The sequence below is a fragment of the Thrips palmi genome, unplaced genomic scaffold, assembly GCF_012932325.1.
Source record: "Thrips palmi isolate BJ-2018 unplaced genomic scaffold, TpBJ-2018v1 HiC_scaffold_5, whole genome shotgun sequence".
Taxonomy (NCBI): Eukaryota; Metazoa; Arthropoda; class Insecta; order Thysanoptera; family Thripidae; genus Thrips; species Thrips palmi.
In genome coordinates, this window is record NW_023144632.1 from 5,591,256 (window position 1) to 5,609,495 (window position 18,240).

The 18,240-nt window shown below is 59.0% G+C and overlaps 1 protein-coding gene across 1 annotated transcript in view; it reads right to left on the reverse strand.

The window, feature by feature from the left end:
- The window catches only part of LOC117650678, a 53,917-nt gene that overhangs the window by 5,913 nt on the left and 29,764 nt on the right, over positions 1 to 18,240 (reverse strand). The window contains exons 2-5 of the mRNA XM_034394254.1: positions 5,120 to 5,269; positions 1,684 to 2,175; positions 691 to 1,310; positions 178 to 614 (exon numbers count right to left, since the gene is read on the reverse strand). Coding sequence (XP_034250145.1) covers positions 178 to 614; positions 691 to 1,310; positions 1,684 to 2,175; positions 5,120 to 5,269 — 1,699 coding nt within the window. The remainder of the gene's footprint in view (positions 1 to 177; positions 615 to 690; positions 1,311 to 1,683; positions 2,176 to 5,119; positions 5,270 to 18,240) is intronic.

An 18,240-nucleotide genomic window follows, 5' to 3' on the forward strand; every position in this document is an offset into this window, starting at 1 on the left:
AAAGGAGTTCGTACAAAAATTTTAGAGGGAAGTAGGCTGGACGAATTTCGGTAGGTCGGACAAATAGATGCCGCACAAAGGACGTACAAAGTCACTCAGGCACTCGTTGGCGACGAAAGCCCGAGAGGGAGCCGCCTGAGGCCGACAGCCCTACCTGGGTGGAGTCCGGAGCGATGGCCGGGCCGCCCGCGGCGCCCAGCAGGCGGCACACGGCGTCCACGTTGTCCTCGGTGGCGCCGGCGGCGCGCAGCAGCGGGAACACGGAGCGCGGCGTCGCGTCCAGGGGCGACAACTGGCTCAGCACCAGGTGGCCTCGGCGGCCCAGCAGCCCCAGCAGGAGCAGCAGCACCGTCTCCGTGGGCCGGATGGTCCGCGAGGACAGCCCCTCCGCCAGCCCCTCCACCAGCCCCTCCGCCAGGCCGGGCAGCATCTGCAGGTCGCGGCGCAGGATGTTGGCGTAGCTCGCCACCGAGGCCGCGTAGTAGGCGGCCAGGAACTCGGCCATGGGCCGAAACACGGGCGTGTAGAACTCCATGGCGCGGCGCGAGGCGGCGGCGCGCCCGAAGTTGAGGCCGCGGCAGAGGAAGCCCAGGGAGGCCACGCCCGCGGCGGAGCTGCGGCATAGAATGACTTTCATCGAGCGCGCCCCGTGGCGTGGCGCTGTCGAACAAACAACAGTACTCAACCGACCCGCAGTGGACGCGCAGCTCGTTGTCCGTGTACATGAAGCGGTCGTCCTTGATGGCGACGAGCGCGAGGCGGCCCAGGTCGGCCAGCACCTTCCTGCTGTGGGGCGGGATGTCGGACGAGGACTGGCCGACGGGCGGCAGCAGGGTCTGCCCCCTGCGCGCCAGGCTGCGCCGCACCACGCACCGGAACAGCGCCTGGTGCAGCTCGAGCGGCTCCTCGGGCAGGTCCTGCGTGTCCTGGAACAGCGCGCACAGCGCCATCCAGCCCAGCGGCGCGCGCGCCAGCGGCTGCAGCACGTCCGAGGCGTGCACGGCGTCCATGAAGCGGTCCGCCGCGTCGTCGTCCTCCAGGAAGGCCCGCGACAGCGCGTCCACCTGCGGCCACTGCAGGCCGCTCAGCAGCACGCGGCGGTGCATGTAGGCGGCCACGTCGCCGGCCCAGCCCGAGTTGCACGTCACCACGACGCGCGCCTCCTTGAGCACGCGGCCCTCCAGCAGGTCGAGCGCGTCGCCCAGCGCCTCGCGGCCGCCCGGCACGCCGGGGTAGCCGCGCACCGCCTCGTCGTAGCCGTCCAGCACGAACAGCAGGCGCTCCTCCAGGCCCAGCAGCGTGCGCCAAACCTGCAGCAAGTCGTTAAGCTCGTTCAGCTGGAGCACCGGCGGCAGCGATCTCTCGCGCAACAGAGACTGCGCCTTTCACCCGAGTGGGAACGAATAACGAGGCTCGGTCCGGACTTCCGCTTTCGGAATGACGTCAGGAATGAAAGGGAAGGAGAGGGCTCTCAGCGAGAGCCTGAAATGCGGCAGGCGCGACCGCACATTGAATGATGGAGTGGGAGTGGCGTTCTCGTTTGCCCCGTTACCTTGGGTGCGGCGGGTATGTATGCACATTTCAGTGACGAAGACGTTATTTAAGGAAGAGGGCCTTTCAGTGGGAATCTGCAGCTCTTGAAAGCCAAGAGGGGTTGGCTCACTCCGCAATCGCAGTACTGACCTTATCGAAGTTGGCGGCCACGGCGGACTTGGGCAGCAGCTGCTTGCCCAGGTAGTTGGCCAGGGTGTTGCCGCGCAGCTCGCGCAGCGGCACGAGGAAGGCGAGGGTGACGTCGGGGGGGATCCAGGGCGCGCCCTCGGCCCAGGCCGCCAGCAAGCGCAGCGCCAGCGTGGTCTTGCCCATGGCGGGGCCGCCCTCCACCAGCACGCGGCGGGGCGCCTCCAGCACGCCGCCGTCGTGCGTGCGGACGGGGGCCAGGATCTGCTCCAGGCGGATGTCGAGGCGCTGCTGCAGGCCCTGCAGGCCGCCGTGGAGGTCGCCCGGCCCGGGCGGCGCCACGATGCACACCGCGGGGTCCATGCGGTTTGGCGCCATGCAGCCCGGCGGCAGCGGCGGCGCCCATGGCGGGGCGTGCGGCGGGTCGCGGCCGCCCAGCTCGCGGTGGAAGGCGCGCAGGAAGCGGCGCACGCGGCCCACCGGCTCGCCGCCCACCTGGAGGGCACAGAGCGGCACGGCACTATGGCTATGACCAGGCGCGGATACAGGGGGGAGGGGGCAATGGGTTTTTGCCCCCCCCCCCGCCCCTAGATAGCCGCCTGAAAGGTAGGCAAAAATTGCTACTTTGCCCCTGTAAGTAGGCAAAAAGTACGACTTTGCCCCCCCATAGGCCGCCTCTGGATCCGGCACTGGCTGTGACACTCGAAGGCAAAGAAACGAAATCATGATTCCCCCTCCAAAACAATTTAATCACTGAGAGTAGATTTTGGGCGAGGTATTTTTCTAATTTAAAGTGATCAAAGGAGCACGTGCGTTCGTTGTGTACATGCAGGGGCAAAAAACGTGGACTTTTGCCTGCCTTTCAGACGCCGTCAAATTTTCTGGGAAAATGGATTGGGGATGAAAACACCTGCTGCCACCTCCCCCAACCCTTGCGGTACGAACTTGGCCGGGGAGCTTGGTCCAAAGCTGGGGCCTGGCCGAACGCTGCTTTGGCACGGCGCACCTCCATCTCCCAATTCTTGGACTCCATCCTGGACTCGCTGCTCCGTCGCGCTATATTCTGCACCGGTTATTCCCTTTGAAGGCAATTTCCAGGCAGAGTGTCCAATCGGGCGGTTCCCAGTAACCGCCCAGTGCAAGAGAGACGCAGAGGATTCGGAAGTAGCCGAGGCAGGCGAGGTGCACTTGAGGGGGTAAACACTTGCGTAATACCATGTACACGAAAGTCGGGTATTACGCCCTAATACGCGTAATAGTAATACATTTTGGGACCAAAATAACCAAAAAATGTCATTTTCCAATGAAATCGAGGCGTAATACATGCGTAATAGGGAGTAGTCTGTACAAGGTTCACCGGAGTGTTTACCCCCTCGGGTGCACTCGTGCGTCCTCGGACCGCCTCCCCAACGGCTGCCGAACAGCGTCCGTCCCGCCGTCGTCAAACACGCACCGCTCCGCCATTTCAACCTGCCGGTTGACGGGAAACCGCTCGAGCCTTCGGTTCGTTTCGGGTCGGGTCGAACCGAAGCCATGCTCTGCGGTGGAACGGTTCATAGAAACCGCCCGATTGGACTCTCTGATTGCCAGCTACTGGCCCGAACGCCGCGCGCACAGCTTTGTCGTGGTGTTGCAACCGCTCTCCACGAAACCGTGCGTGTCGAAGCCCAGCACAAAGTAATTTTGCGCAGCAGCGGCGGCCATACAACGAACACTCTCCGGAACGTGAATCAGGTCAAGCTCGTTTGGATGCGACTTCAGATTCAGAGGGTCGGTACGAGCCTGCTTTGTGCCTACACTCGCAGGGGACGACACGACGCCACCATGCGGAAGGGCTAGGAACTGTCCCGTGATCGGGGTTGTTATGGTATTGTGACCATAGCTGTGACAAAGTCAGGTGTTCACTAGTTATTTATTTAATTGACGAAGTTGTTATCGCCGTCTTGACAATACCACATTACAAAAAATACTGTTGCCTCGATCGAATAATTGCTTGACAATTCGTACGTTAAGTAGGGTTATTTTCTCTGCTCGGGGCCCGCTGCAAACTTCACACACAATCATTTTGTTCTTACGTTTCCTCAAATAGAAAAAAACCAAATGGACTTGGAATGGCTTAATAATTGTCAGAAAAAGGCAAAAAAATTCTGCAGCTAAACGTCTCATTTTTTTAAACATCTTCTAGGTTTAATGTTTAGTAGGTTGGCTACAGAGCTTCTTAGCACCGCCGCATGGTGGCGCCACGGGTACCCCAACTTACACTCATTAGGCCGACCCTCTGAATGCTGCGTCTGAACGTGCATATCCTCATGATGGTGCGGGTGAGCGCTCCCACCGAGTCCCATCCACCCCGCCCCGCCCGCGCGCCGTCTGTTCTCTGAGTCTGAGGCTCCTACACCACAGCACCTGCACCATCAGGCCACCGCCTTCTCGCTTTCCAATTAATGTATTGAGGATCCCCTCCCCAGGCGGGCGCCTGGAGCCAGACTGGGGTCATAGCGCTCGTGGCGGCGGGCTGCTTCCAAACGGTCTGTCTCTCTCGTACCCACACGGGACGCCCAAGGAGTGAGTGAGTGAGTGAGAGAGAGAGAGAGAGAGAGAGAGAGAGAGAGAGAGAGAGAGAGAGAAAGAGAGAGACGAAGAGAGAGAGAGAGACGAAAAGGAGAGAGAGAGAGAAAGAGAAGAGAGAGAGAGAGGAGAGAGAGAGAGAGAGAGAGAGAGAGAGGAGAGAGAGAGAGAGAGAGAGAGAGAGAGAGAGAGAGAGAGAGAGACAGAGAAACGGAGAGAGAGGGAGAGAGAGACAGAGACAAAGAGACGGAGAGAGACAAACGGAATCAAGTCTGCAGGCAGGGCAGGCACTCCGAGGGGTTTGCGCGGTGGCGGCGGCGACGCGTTCAGGTCGGCTGCGTCTTAGCGTCCCCTCCGCTCCGCCCACCTCGATCCCACCCCGCCCCGCGCACAGCGCGCTGAGGTTCTCTTCTGGCCCTACGCCAAGCTGTCCGCCAAGCTGTCAGCCGAGCCATTCCGGAGACTCACTGGGTCGCTCTGTCTCTCCCGCACCTGCACAGAACGCCCCGAGAGTGCGAGGGAGACGGAGCGACGACACGAATCTTCGGAATCAGTGTGCTGGCCGTGTCAGTGGTCAGCCTCCGTTCTCGCCGGCTTTAGCAAAGTCCGGCGTGTCTAGCCGCTGGCGCGCTGGCGGGGCCCAGCAACCACGAGGCACCACGGGGTCGGACTCGGCCTTCGCCGGGACCTGTCACCGTCGGGCTTCTCCAACACGTGGCCTTGACGGCGCCGCCGTGCATTGGCTGCGACGGGCGGCAAATATTTCATGCCGCGCCTCGCTAGGCCGGTGGAGCGGACCCGATCACTCCCCCTTAGTCGCGCGGGGGGCGCGGGGAGGGGCTGTGCTCGCAGAGGCGCGTGCCACACTCACGGCGAGGTCGATGGCGGGCAGCGGGTCCAGGGGCGAGTCCGCGGCGGGGGGCGGCGGCGGCGTCCAGCAGGCCGGGTCCGTGCCGCGGTCCGGCCGGCACGGCGACGGCGAGGTGTTGGCGCCCTTGCGCGAGGCGCGCGGCGGCGACTCCTGGAACACACACACACACACGCACGGTTGAGTGTCGGAAGGAAGGAAGGCGCCTCGCCGGCCTCGCCGGCCTCGCCTCTGGCGGGGCTGCAATTAGCGGCGACCTAGAACCGAGTCAAAGGGAGCTATGCCGACAAGTGTCGGGCCGCCTCGGCCCGCCTCGGGCAGGCGCCGGAAAGCAAGCAAGTTGACTGCACCTTTAAAAAAAAGGAGGAAAAAAGAAAAAAAACGCAAGGCATGTGGTCGTCTTCTTTTCACCCAGCGTTCGATCCGAGAAATCCTGTCGTCAGACAATTTTTTCTGTACACTCTCAAACAAGAAATGCTTCTTTTAATTTAAATCAATCGGATAAGAATTTGGAACTTATTTTAGTCGGGCTCCATAACAGGCTCTCGCGCGGCACTTGCTGCTAACTTGCATTGAAATGGAGTCCACAGTGTGTTAAATGCAGCAAAATGCAGAATTCCACCATCAATTTTGTTCTTTGCTAACTGTAAGGTATGCAAAGGAAAATCCACATCATAATAAAAGCAAGCTGACATCTTCATTTTATGAACCTTGTAGTTTTAAGTATGTTTAAAGTAAAGTAAAGGTGTCATCTGCCAAAAACTACGTTCGCACTTAAGCTTGTGTCCTTGTTTTCGTAATGGAGGAAGGTCCGGCGTATGACTAATTGGAGTGTATACCCTCGGCACAGTTGATGGAACTTAAGTATTATGCTTGCCCAACCGTACGTGCGCGCGCCACGGATCCGCGAACACACAACAAGCACGGAGCGAGACGGTGGTGGCGCCCTGGGGTGGGCGCCAGAGTCTGGGGCGGAGAGGGGGGCGGGGGGGGGGGGGAGAATATCGGCAGCCCGTTTCTTGGCGTTCAAGGCCGACTTGCGCAAAGTTTGGCAGCAACGCGTTATAGTATCCAAGTGGGACTCGGGGATAAAAAGGGCGCAAAGGGCCTGGAGGGGAAGGGGCTGCTGGAGCAAGTGCTGGAGTGGGGAGTCGTTACCGGGCCGACGGCACGTGACGGCCATTACACGCAGCGGGTTATCTCGGGTGCAGATTAAAAAGACGAGACTACTTAATAAATTAGCGATCGTGACCGGTTTGTTAAGGGACTCCCTAATTAGCACGCCGATAAGGGCTGCTCCCGTAAATCAGCCACCTGGGGCCCTTCAGCTTGGAGGGCCTCCAGCCCCTAACAATGGGGGCCGGTCCAGTGTGCAGGCCGGCACCTCTTTTCCGCATGCAAAAGCACACGTTCATTGCGAAAGAGGAAAACAGCGTTGGAAAGATGCCCCTGGAGAAGCAACTCGTCCGGGTCCACGCCTCGGCAAGTCCATTATTGCCATTCTCCAAGGAGGACACACGGGGAAATGCAACTCGTCCGGGTCCACGCTTCGGCAAGTCCAATTATTGCCATTTTCCAGGAGTGAAACACGGGGAGATGCAACTCGTCCGGGTCCACGCTTCGGCAAGTCCAATTATCGCGCTGCTCTCCAAGACGGAAACGCGTCGCGGGGCGCGGCAGAACGACCTCTTTCCGGCACACGACACAGAAGTTGCTTCATTCCGTGTCGCACCTTGCCCGCCCTGCATCCGCGGATCAGTTGATTACTCGTTTTCCACAACACGAGGACAGAGAGGGGGAGGGGGAGGTCGGCGTGCTCACGCGAGACGGCGCCGAAGTTGGCGGAGGCTTGGAGGCGCTTCGCAATCACGCGTTGCCGGGTGCGTGCACCTGCTTCGGCGCTCAGACGGGATGGGTCTGCGGCTCGGCGCAAGGCGGTTTTCGCCGAACTGTTTCCATCGTAGTACAGTTGTTGCCAACATATATTTTTGTTTTTAGAAACGGTCTATGCTCCGCAGCACACTGAAACCAGATCGCTTCGTCAAAACGGCGAGGGGCGGTGTCTGCGAAAATTCAGTCTCCCCGCCGCCGTGTCGGCTGCATATTTTGCTTTTATTAGGTGACAAGTCGTGTTTGCTGCCATGGGCAAAAACAAGAGGATGTATCATGGTCGGAAATGCTTTCAGTTTCAGCATGTTGTGGGGAGAAAGAAGGGCCGCGTGACGCGCAGCAGCACCACCAGGGAGAGCGGCAAACGGGAGCACCTCGTTTCCCGTTCATCGCGCAGCAAGCTTGACGCGAGGCTCGACGAGCCCCCCCTCTCTCCCCCGCGATCACCACCCCTGCGATCTCCTCCCCTGTCCACAGCCCCCCCCCCTCTCTTTCTCTCTCCCACTCCGACTCCTGCACTCCCGGACCACATAAATCACGAACAAAAGCGGGGCCTTGCGCCCCAGCCCGGCCTCTCGATGTGCAAGTTTTCAGCGACTCCCCCCCCCCTTCCTCCCCCCCTCTTCCCCCTCCCTTTCCTCTTCCCGGAGGAGCAGCGGAAATTAATGACGCGGGTTAATCAGTTAGTTTCTTCCAGGCAGGCAGGCGGCAGGGGAGGCGGGGCCGCCCCGCCCGACACGGCGAGGATCGGCAGGCCACCCCATTTTCCTTTTTGTGGAATGCAAGAGGATCCGGCGACTATGGATCGGGCCAATTCTCCTGGACCAGTGGTCAAGACGACGTCACTCAGACGTGAAACTACTAACGAGAACCAACACCGTTGAGAACGATTTTCAGCGAAGGAAGAGGCGTCCGTTGAGGAGCGCAGAGAACCTGAAACCTTCTCGAGTCCGAAAATCGTACTCGGATCATAATATAAAATCGAATCCCCTTTCTATATTGCAATTGCATTGATGGGAATGCAACGAACTGGACTGTCTCAGAAATTAAGTAAAAATCATCTGGGCCCTTTTTTTAATTTTAAATAAAGGAAACAAAATTCTTTCTGGGTCGGATGCAGCGTCCTGAGCAGAGGAGAGTTGGCCGGCCCTGATGGTGCAGATGGGGCTCCGTCCCCTGGGACCTCCGCTCGCGGCCCCCGACCCCCACCCCCCGGTCCCGACCCCCGGCCTCCGCCTGCAAGCTCCCGGACAACCACTACATTGTCTTCGCGCTTCGCGGCTGTAGACGTTTTCGGGAACGAGTTTTCGTCGCCCTTTCTTTCGGGTTGGTTCCCAGTGCGATAGTGGGTCGCATAGCCCTCGCCGGGCCACCGGGCCGCGCCTCGGAGTCCATGCATAAGGCGGCGCCGGGGTCTGCCTACACTGCTCGGAAGCTTCACGAAACTTCACCAGTCACTGCACGGTAAAATTGGTAGTTGGGATTCCCGGCCCTGGGACGACGCGCAGGGACTGCTTGTGTCGTGTGGCTTCCGAGGCGATCAAGGGCAGAGAGCCACGCATGGGCCACGCAACGAAACACGCGCAGCTGCACTGCTTTTCAGCGAATGCGACACGGTTGGGGGTCCAAAGAGCTACACGGAAAAAGGATTAGTCGTGCATAGAGGTAGAACTGAAACCTTCTCGAGTCCGAAAATCGTACTCGGATCATAATATAAAATCGAATCCCCTTCTATACATTGCATGATGGGAATGCAACGAACTGGACTGTCTCAGAAATTAAGAAAAATCATCTGGGCCCTTTTTTTAATTTTAAATAAAGGAAAAAAATTCTCGGGCGATGCAGCTCCTGAGCAGAGGAGAGTTGGCCGGCCCTGTGGTGCAGATGGGGCTCCGTCCCCTGGGACCTCCGCTCGCGGCCCCCGACCCCCACCCGCGGTCCCACCCGGCCTCCGCCTGCAAGCTCCCGGAAACCACTACATTGTCTTCGCGCTTCGCGGCTGTGACGTTTCGGGAACGAGTTTTGTCGCCTTTCTTTCGGGTTGGTTCCAGTGCGATAGTGGGCGCATAGCCCTCGCCGGGCCACCGGGCCGCGCCTCGGAGTCCATGCATAAGGCGGCGCGGGGTCTGCCTACACTGCTCGGAAGCTTCACGAAACTTCACCAGTCACTGCACGGTAAAATTGGTAGTTGGGATTCCCGGCCCTGGGACGACGCGCAGGGACTGCTTGTGTCGTGTGGCTTCCGAGGCGATCAAGGGCAGAGAGCCACGCATGGGCCACGCAACGAAACACGCGCAGCTGCACTGCTTTTCAGCGAATGCGACACGGTTGGGGGTCCAAAGAGCTACCTCTGCTGTATCCGAGTAGGGAAACTGTAACTCTCATCAACGTCTGTACGCAAACGACCTCCACTTGCGCATTCAAAAAGGCTTCCCGTCACTCCCCCAGCCTCTCCCCCATTCAGCTTTCCAGCTGCCGGCGCAACCCTTTCCATACAGGGAAACGGCCTCATGTCTATAAATAGCGCACTCCGCAGCGCCATCGAAAACCGACGACGGTTTCGAGTCGGCGGCAGGCCGGGGGGAAGGGGGAGGGGGGGGGGGAAGGGGGGGGGCGTCGTCTCGTTGTTGGCGTCCCCTCCCCGACGGGCCCGACGCCGAGATAAAGCTGATATATTGAAGAGTATTGTGTGGTGCGCGCGTCACCTGACAGCGCCAAATTAGTAGCCCTAACTTACGTGTCGCCTCCCCCACCGCTGCCTGCCGCCCGGCCTGCCCCCCCCCCCCCCCCCCGTGCGTGCAGCCCATCGGCGCGCTCTGCAACCCGTTACCACCACCCCCTCCCTCCCCCCGTGGAATCTAATTTGGTGTCACTTACATATCTGGGAGGAGCGCGCCTCGGGGTGTAAGGCCGTGGAAGCTCGACACGTTATGAAAATTAAGGTCGGGGTCCGCTCAAGTGCAAAGCACACCGTAAATCCGCCTTTATACCGGCCGAGTCCAGCGAGGCGGCCCGCCTGGCCTCGCAGCGCCTCGCCACTCCAATAAAGGTCCTCCTCCTCAGTGAGCTGCGGCCACGGCGCGGCCTGATGCTAAACTGCCCTCTGCGGGGGCCATTCTCACAATAGGGAACCTCTCTCGAGCGCCGCACCTTCCAGCAAGCCCTTCCAGCAGCCCTTCCAGCAGCCGCGCCGGGAGCGCCGGCGGGCTCGGCACGAGGCTCGGTATGATTTCGCAGAGGCTCTGTCTCTGTCGCACCCACGGGCCGCGCCGTGCCGGTGCGGGAAGGACGGAGCGACTCTTATGGGAATCGCCCGGCAGGAGCGGGGCCATCATCGAGGATCAAATGCCCTCTCCGCCATGATTCAGTCCAGTCGCTCAGGCCGAAGGGCCCCGCTTTGCAGGGCGATTTACGGCGTGCCTCTCGCGGACCGCGGTGCCGTGCCAGTGCCGTGCCAGTGCCGTGCCAGTGCCTCTCCCGGCGCTAATTCAGCCGGATTAACCTGGACAGCTTGGACAGGGATGGGCAGGCAAGGACGGACACAAAGCCCTGTGTCACCTTTTTAGAAGCGAGCGGATTCTCGCACCGCCTCCTGCCCGCTTACGTCATCGCCCACGTGGCTCCGCGTGGCCAGGCATTGGTCGCGATGACGCCACGATGACGCCACGATGACGCCACGATGACGCCACGATGACGCCACGATGACGCCACGATGACGCCACGATGACGCCACGATGACGCCACGATGACGCCACGATGACGCCTCGATGACGCCACGATGACGCCACGATGACGCCACGATGACGCCACGATGACGCCACGATGACGCCACGATGACGCCACGATGACGCCACGATGACGCCACGATGACGCCACGATGACGCCACGATGACGCCACGATGACGCCACGATGACGCCACGATGACGCCACGATGACGCCACGATGACGCCACGATGACGCCACGATGACGCCACGATGACGCCACGATGACGCCACGATGACGCCACGATGACGCCTCGATGACGCCACGATGACGCCACGATGACGCCACGATGACGCCACGATGACGCACGGCGACGTCTTTCCCCGAGTCGTCCCCGAAAACAGGTCGAACGCACCGGCGAACTCACTCGCCTCTCGGGGATTCTGTGCCACCCGGGATGGTGCAGAGAACGTGCGGATCTCTGTGGTTAGCCAAGTACGGAGTTTCGGAGTACACTCGAAGCGACTCGGGCTTCGCTCGGCAGCTGCTTTGATTGGACCGGGTGGCCGCTTGTACGTGCATCATGCCGTTACACTCTAATCTAATGTTGGATTGAAATGTAAGACGCAAGGCGTTCATGAATACCATGCCTAGTGTTTCACTTGATGAATGCGAGGAGTTGCACATCAATTTCTTGCCAAATCTTTGGCTATTTCATAAGAAGAGAAAGTTCTTCAAAAAGAATGAACTCGGTTTTCGGCAAGTCGACATGAGTACCGCCATCCCCGGCCCGCGCGCCCCACCCCCTTTCGGCCATTGGGGCTGGGGAGGGTCATCGCGGAGACACGGCCGGGGTTACGGCGTGCATGGAAATATGCACTTATGAGGTGGAATCTCCTTGGCCCTACCCCACCGCCGCCACTGCCGGCCGGGGACCTCGCCTCCCCCACCACACAGTAAGGTTGTGTCTTGTGAATCCACAAGCATTTCGCCCCCAAACGGCAACTACAAGCATTATTTTGCTTGTAGATGCAGCGCGTCTACCTGCCCCCTTGTTATACATTGACGAGGATGTGACAGGCTTGTGAATCCGCAAGCATTTGCTTGTGCGTCACCCCGGCCGTCTATACCTGTGAGGCACGCGGGACAGCGCGGCGGGGAGGGGGGTGGAGGGGGGAGTGTCCAGCGAGGGCAGCCGCCGGGCGGGCTGGCGGATAGTTGGTGCGGCTGGACCCGTCCTCCCTCACAGGCATCGCTAGTCTAGCGGTAAAATGTCGGGCCAGTATTCCACAGGCCTGGGTACGATACCAGGCTGCGGTCTGGCATATTTTCGCTGGCGCGGCGACGGAGCTGTCACACCCTCGTCAAACCCTCATTATCCCTTCCTTTCATCACGGCATTTTTGCTTGTGAATCCACAAGCATATGCTTGTGGAGAGAAGTCCAAACACTTGCTTGTAGATCCACAAGACCCAACCTTACTGTGCAGAGTCCATTCAAGAGCTTTTGGTCGCTACCCGTGCCCTCACGGACCGTCCAAACTTGTGCTGGAAAATGACGGCAGGCTTCGTCTCACGACAGGTTCCCCAGCGGCTCGCAATCTTCGTTAGCGGGGAATCCGCTTTGATGCTCGTGTTACCCCGCCAGACGAAGCCAGACGCCGCCAGGCCAGACAACGCGCCGCGCGGCCCAACGTCGGGGCCAACAAATTTAATGACAAATTCCCGGCATAGTGCGCTCCTCTTGCAGGGAAACAGCGCCATGCGGGTGACGGGCCGACTGACGCCACAGAGAGAGAGAGAGAGAGAGAGAGAGAGAGAGAGAGAGAGAGAGAAAGGGGGGGGGGGGCTTTCCCATTGAAACAACTCGGCGAAGTGCACGCGTCCATTGGGACTCCACACCGCGGCATAGAACTGAAGCGCACGACTCGACGGGCGTGACGTCACATGCACTGTCGCCGAGTCTAAAAGCGCGAAGCAGGTGAGCCGAGAATCCGCCCGAGGGTGGTAAAACACCCGTGCCGCACTGCCGGACTTTGAGAACAGCAGGGCGAAATTGAGTTAGAGCCATGGCCCATGGCTCTCTTTTGGCCGAGGTAAACGGGCTAATGAAGAGACGGGGGCGGGGGTGGGTGGGGGGACGCGCCGGCCACCGCATCGCCTGACTACTTTCGGAAAAGCGAACGCGGTGCACTCTGTCCCGAGAGTACTGGAGGCCAGTTCGCCGCCAAGCTTGCAGGCGCCTTGCTTTCTAGCTCGCTGGCCAGGGCCCGCGCTGGTTCGACCGGTCCGACCCCGGCCGGCCACCACAACACCCGAAAAGCAGATGCATGAATGATGTTCGTGTCCCCGGAAGCGCGGTGTTGTTCTCCCTGTTGCGGGAGGCGCTCGCTCGCCCTACCCGCCCAGGCTTCACTCGAAAAGGCTACGCAGCATCCGCTTCGTCTCTAAGCAGAAAATGATGGCATTACTGCTAATTGCTTGGAATGCCTCTTATTACAATTATTTACAATACCATGCAATCTTCGGAGACTTCACTGTACTACCTTAGTTTTCTTCGTGTTACGAAGCGACGCTTCGCCGACGTTTTACGGTACACTGGCTTGTCGTGATGAGAAAGTTTTCTGGACACCAGTGGTAGCGAACCGCGGGCGCGAACTCTGCGAGGCTCATCCGGGGATTTGCTAACTTTGCTCGCCAACACCAGTCCCTGCAAATTTGCAGGGGGAATCAGGGCGGACACGGAAGGGACTTCAAAATGCAGTGATCTCGGCGCACGGAAAAAAATGGATTTGCTAGCCCAGCTAAAAATTAGCTGAGGCAGCTAATGTATTGGCTGGTATGGCGCCACCGGAGATTTTAGGTGGCACAGCCAAACTACAGCTGCACTAGCTATTTTGTTAGCTGTTACAACTTTTGAATATTGGCATACGCTGCATGCATATTAGTTGAGGCAGCTAATATTTTTGCCTTCCTTCGGTGAAAATCAGCTGTTTGGACTAACATGGGCCAAAAAGTCGCACAAAAAAACGTTCAGGAAAAGGGGATGCGAACTCCAGTTTCGCAGTTTAAGAGACGGGGACGGTACCACCGCGCCACCACCTCACTAGGAGAATGGCGGCACCAGCCACGCATTTAGCACTTTGCGACGGGCAACGTTCGTTCCCTCGCGCTGTTGAGGCTATGAAGAAAATGCCCCTGGTCACATTGCTAGATGTCATCGCAGTACCGTGGTACCGTCCTCATCTCGTAAAACAAGGGACAAGGGTTCGCGTCCTCTTTGCCTGAACTTTTTTTTGTGCGACATTTTGGCCCATGTTAGTCCAAACAGCTGACCCATTTATTAGTGTAGCAAATTTTCACCGAAGGAGGGCAAAACTATTAGTTGCCTCAACTAATATGCATGCTGCGTATGCCAATATTCAGAAGTTGTAACACCTAACAAAATAGCTAGTGCAGCTACAGTTTGGCTGTGCCACCTAAAATCTCCGGTGGCGCCATACCAGCCAATACATTAGCTGCCTCAGCTAATTTTTAGCTGGGCTAGCAAATCCATTTTTTTCCGTGCGAGTCTCGGAAGAGCCAGGCCCCGGTTTTGCAGCGTGCAGAGGGCTCGGGGTTCCCTGGACGATGTTTGCAGCTGACTGGCTTGTGCCCCTTGCCATTCAGAGAGGCTCACAGTGTGAGCGCAGACCGGACCGGAGCACGACGTGACGTGCCACGACACGACGTGCCAACTGCCATGGCGTCGAATGGCAAGCTGAGGCCTCCTTGAGGGACAATTTCCCCATACGGCACTGAAGCATTCTTGGGGCTGGACTCGGGCCCTTTCAGAAGGCCTTGCAGGGCACTACGGATGCACGCACTCAGCGCATGCTGCAGTACAGCCCTTTGAAAAGCGTGTCGCGGCGCGAAGCAGCGAATCCTTTGAACGATCCGAGCAGCGCTCCGGCTGCACTTGGGTCGACTTGGGTGCACTTTCTGCACTTTCTGAAAGACGCCAGCCCAGCGCGGCCAGCACGGCCCAGCGCGGCCAGCACGGCTAGGGATGGGCACTTAATGCAAATAAAAACACCTGATTATGCGGTAAAATTTTGTGGTATTATGCGGGACTTATGCGACTAAAATGGCCCAAAAATGCGCTTTTTATGCGCAAAAAATCCTTCTTTTCTGGAATAAATGCAAAAAGGGGCAAAAATTGAAACAGAGGGCAAAATGCATCAAAAGGGTTAATTTTTAAACAAACCAAAATGGTCACAGTTTAAATTTTTTATTGTGAATATATTAAAAACTTCGATCAGTGGGAACGCAACCAGCCAACCCTCCTCCACTGACAACCTGCACCACGCGAAAAATTCAAATTTTAACTTGTATTTCTGCTTTAAAACTTCTAAAAACACGATAACCGACCAAAAGGAATAATGTCAAGAATCATTTATAACAGCAAAATGCGCTTTTTGGGTTCAAAATGTGAATTATGCGAGAAAAATGCGTGAATTATGCGCATTATGCGTAAATGGCCAATTATGCGACCATTATGCGATTTATAAATGTGTCAGGCAATGCACCCGGACTCCAAACATATCAAAATTTTTCCATTTGAAATAAGTTTAGAAATTATGCAAAATATGCGCTTGCATATAGTGCCCATCCCTAAGCACGGCCCAGCGCGGCCAGCACGGCCCAGCGCGGCCCAGCCAGTCAAAGGCCTGCGCGGTGCCTCCAAAGCGCTTCCAGGAGGAAAGCCGTGGTGGGGAAGACGCTTTGACAGGCCAAGATGAGGCTTCCTGGAAGCAGTGCGGCATTCCCTGGCCCTCCCTGGAAAAGGGGCTACGTATATATTCTCCAGGAGCTGCCTCGGAATCACTGCAGCCGTCGGGGTGTCTCTCCTGCCAGCTCTTGCAGACTCCTTCCCCTCCTCCCCGAGCCATCGCGCTACAGCAGTGCGACGTAACGCAATCCCCTTGGCTCATTGGTGACATTTGACCCCCCGGGCCTCATCGGCCACGGCGTCGCTGAGCCACGCCGTGCCACGCCAACCGAGGGCGTGTCCGTTTGGGAGGCACGGCACGGCACGGCACGGGAATAAGAAGCTCCCATTCAGCTCGCCAGCACAACTCAGGTGCACCGGAAAGGGGAGAAAGGAGAGAGGGCTTCTTTGTTGCACTCCCTCCAAGATTCATTGTTCATTATTCTGTCGGCGACGCAAAGATGCTTCCGAGCAGAAAATGAAAACCAGCTCAAACACCACTGATAAAGTCGGCTCGGTGGGGCCAGTGCCATCAGAGCGCAAGTTCATCCTTTTAATGCTGAAGGGGCGCCGCCAGACTGTTTGCCTCGCGTCAAGAAAAACTCACTCGGCCAGAGTGCTTCTGCTGTACTCCAGAGTTGGGCTGCAGGCGGCAGCAGTCGGGCGTGGCACCGCCAACGCATACAGCGGCCCATTGTACCTGCCGCCCTGGACGCCCTGGCCGCCCTCGCTGCGCGCGAGGACGACTACTTTCTGGGTCAACATGGAGGGCAGGCGGGAACCTTGGTGTCCAATCCGCCCAGGACTGTCTGGCACAATCTGCCACGGTCAAAACTGAATTGGCAAATCCCGAAAAGTGCGTTCCGAAGCCTCTTCTGGATCTCCGGTGGCTTAGTGTTCGAAAGAGAGCATTGTTTTGCACTATACCCGCTGGAAACCTTATGATTCAAATTACAAACCTAGGAGGTTTTGATATTTTCAGGCACTTTTTTTTCAGTAAGTCGTTCTTTGCAACTTTCTAAGATTTTTTTAAATGGACAGCGCGGTTTTGTCGCTCTGTCCCTCTCGCACTCATAGGGCAGGGCGCACCCGTCTGGTCGCGAGAGACAGCGCTCTGCGGCCGAGGTTTGCACGGGATCGGTCGGGTGCACGCGGGGGCTGCCGGGATGCGGAAATGTCCCAAGTCGGCGGACGACCGGGACCGCTCTCCGAGATGCATTACCTCGATTGCCGATCGCCCGGCCCTCCTCGAGTGGCACGCCCCGCCCCGCCTCGCCCCGCCCCGCCCCGCCTCGCCCCGCCCCGCCCCGCCCGCTGATGCATTTGTCCAAGTTGACCGCCACATCAGAGAGATTCGCGCAGTGGACGGGGCGGTTCCAGCGGCCGGGCCGCCGCCACCCTGAACTGGGGTCCGCGGACCGCGGGAAGGATTCGGGGAAAAGCGGCGATGCACAGTGGGCCAGAAGACCGTGGAGGTGGCCAAAACTCTAGACGCGTTTTGAGCTCCAGAGTCGATAGGACTCGAACCGAACGTGTGACCCCATATCAATAGATTCCTCGTTCGGAGAGCAATCCATTGGTGGGGTCACACGTTCGGTTCGAGTCCTGCTCAGCGACTCTGGAGCTCAAAACGCGTCTAGAGTTTTGGCCGCCTCCACGGTCGTCTGGCCCACTGTGCGATGGTCACATTTTACGCCGCCTTTTTTTTGCTTATAACGATACAATGGAGTTGGCGCTGAAGGAAGAAAAGGAGGGCAAGGTGTGTTTGTGTGTGTGTGTGTTGTGTGTGTGTGTGTGTGTGTGTGTGTGAAACGAATTGGGCTGTGGACTGCGTCAGACCGTTGTTGCTCCTGGACTGCCGCCGACGGGCACACTGTGGCATAGCATAAGAGAGAGACAGGGCATTTTGACCCACTTACACGCCTCGCTGGCGAGTACGGCTGGTCCTCCTGAGAGCCCCTCCCCTCCCCCCGTCCCGCCCCTCTCCCTTCCCCCTGCCCCGGCCAACCTCGGGATGCTGGAGGCGCGACGTCCCGGCCCAGCGTACGCCCAGCGTACCCCACGCGCGGTTTGGAGGGACAGACCAAAGTGATAAATGATGCGCGGGCAGCGCGTGTTTGCCGCGCCTTTAAAACCGCCTGCCTTGCATCGTGCATCATCGTGCCGCCGCGGGGCCGCCTGCCCCGCCCGCCCTACCCAGGGGCGGATCCAGGCCGGGAGGGGGTGCCGCCTGGAAGGTGGGAAAAAAGACAAACACTTTGCCCCCGTCAGTAGGCAACTTTTGCTACAGCCCCCACCAGTCCCTGGCCGCGCCGCGCCCTGCCGCATTCAAGGGCCGGTTTGATAATTACGACAATGGCCGCGACAAAGGAGGCCGCCGCCGCTCTTCCTGGAGGAGCGCGGCGCTGCGCGGAAAGACGGATCAGATAGGGCGACGTGAAATACGGCGGTGCTTGGCCGGGGCGCGGGGTAATGGGGGGCGGGGCGGCGGCCCCATATCCAGGAGCGCGGTGAGCACAACTGCACGGATGATTTCTGGCATTACGGCGCGGCCCTGAGCCCCACCGGCCGCACCACCCCCTTTTCCAGGACTGGCCGCGCAGGGCTCCAGCGGCTCCAGCGGCTCCAGCGAGGCGCCCCGAACGTAAGCCCCGCTCCCCGCAGGAGCGTGGGCGGCCCTCGAATCCGGCGGGCTTCCATTCGGCAGGGCCGCCCGCTCCGCGTCCAGGCGACCGAGGGAGCGCGGCGCGACGCGGACGCCAGAGCGGCAAAACACGTCCGG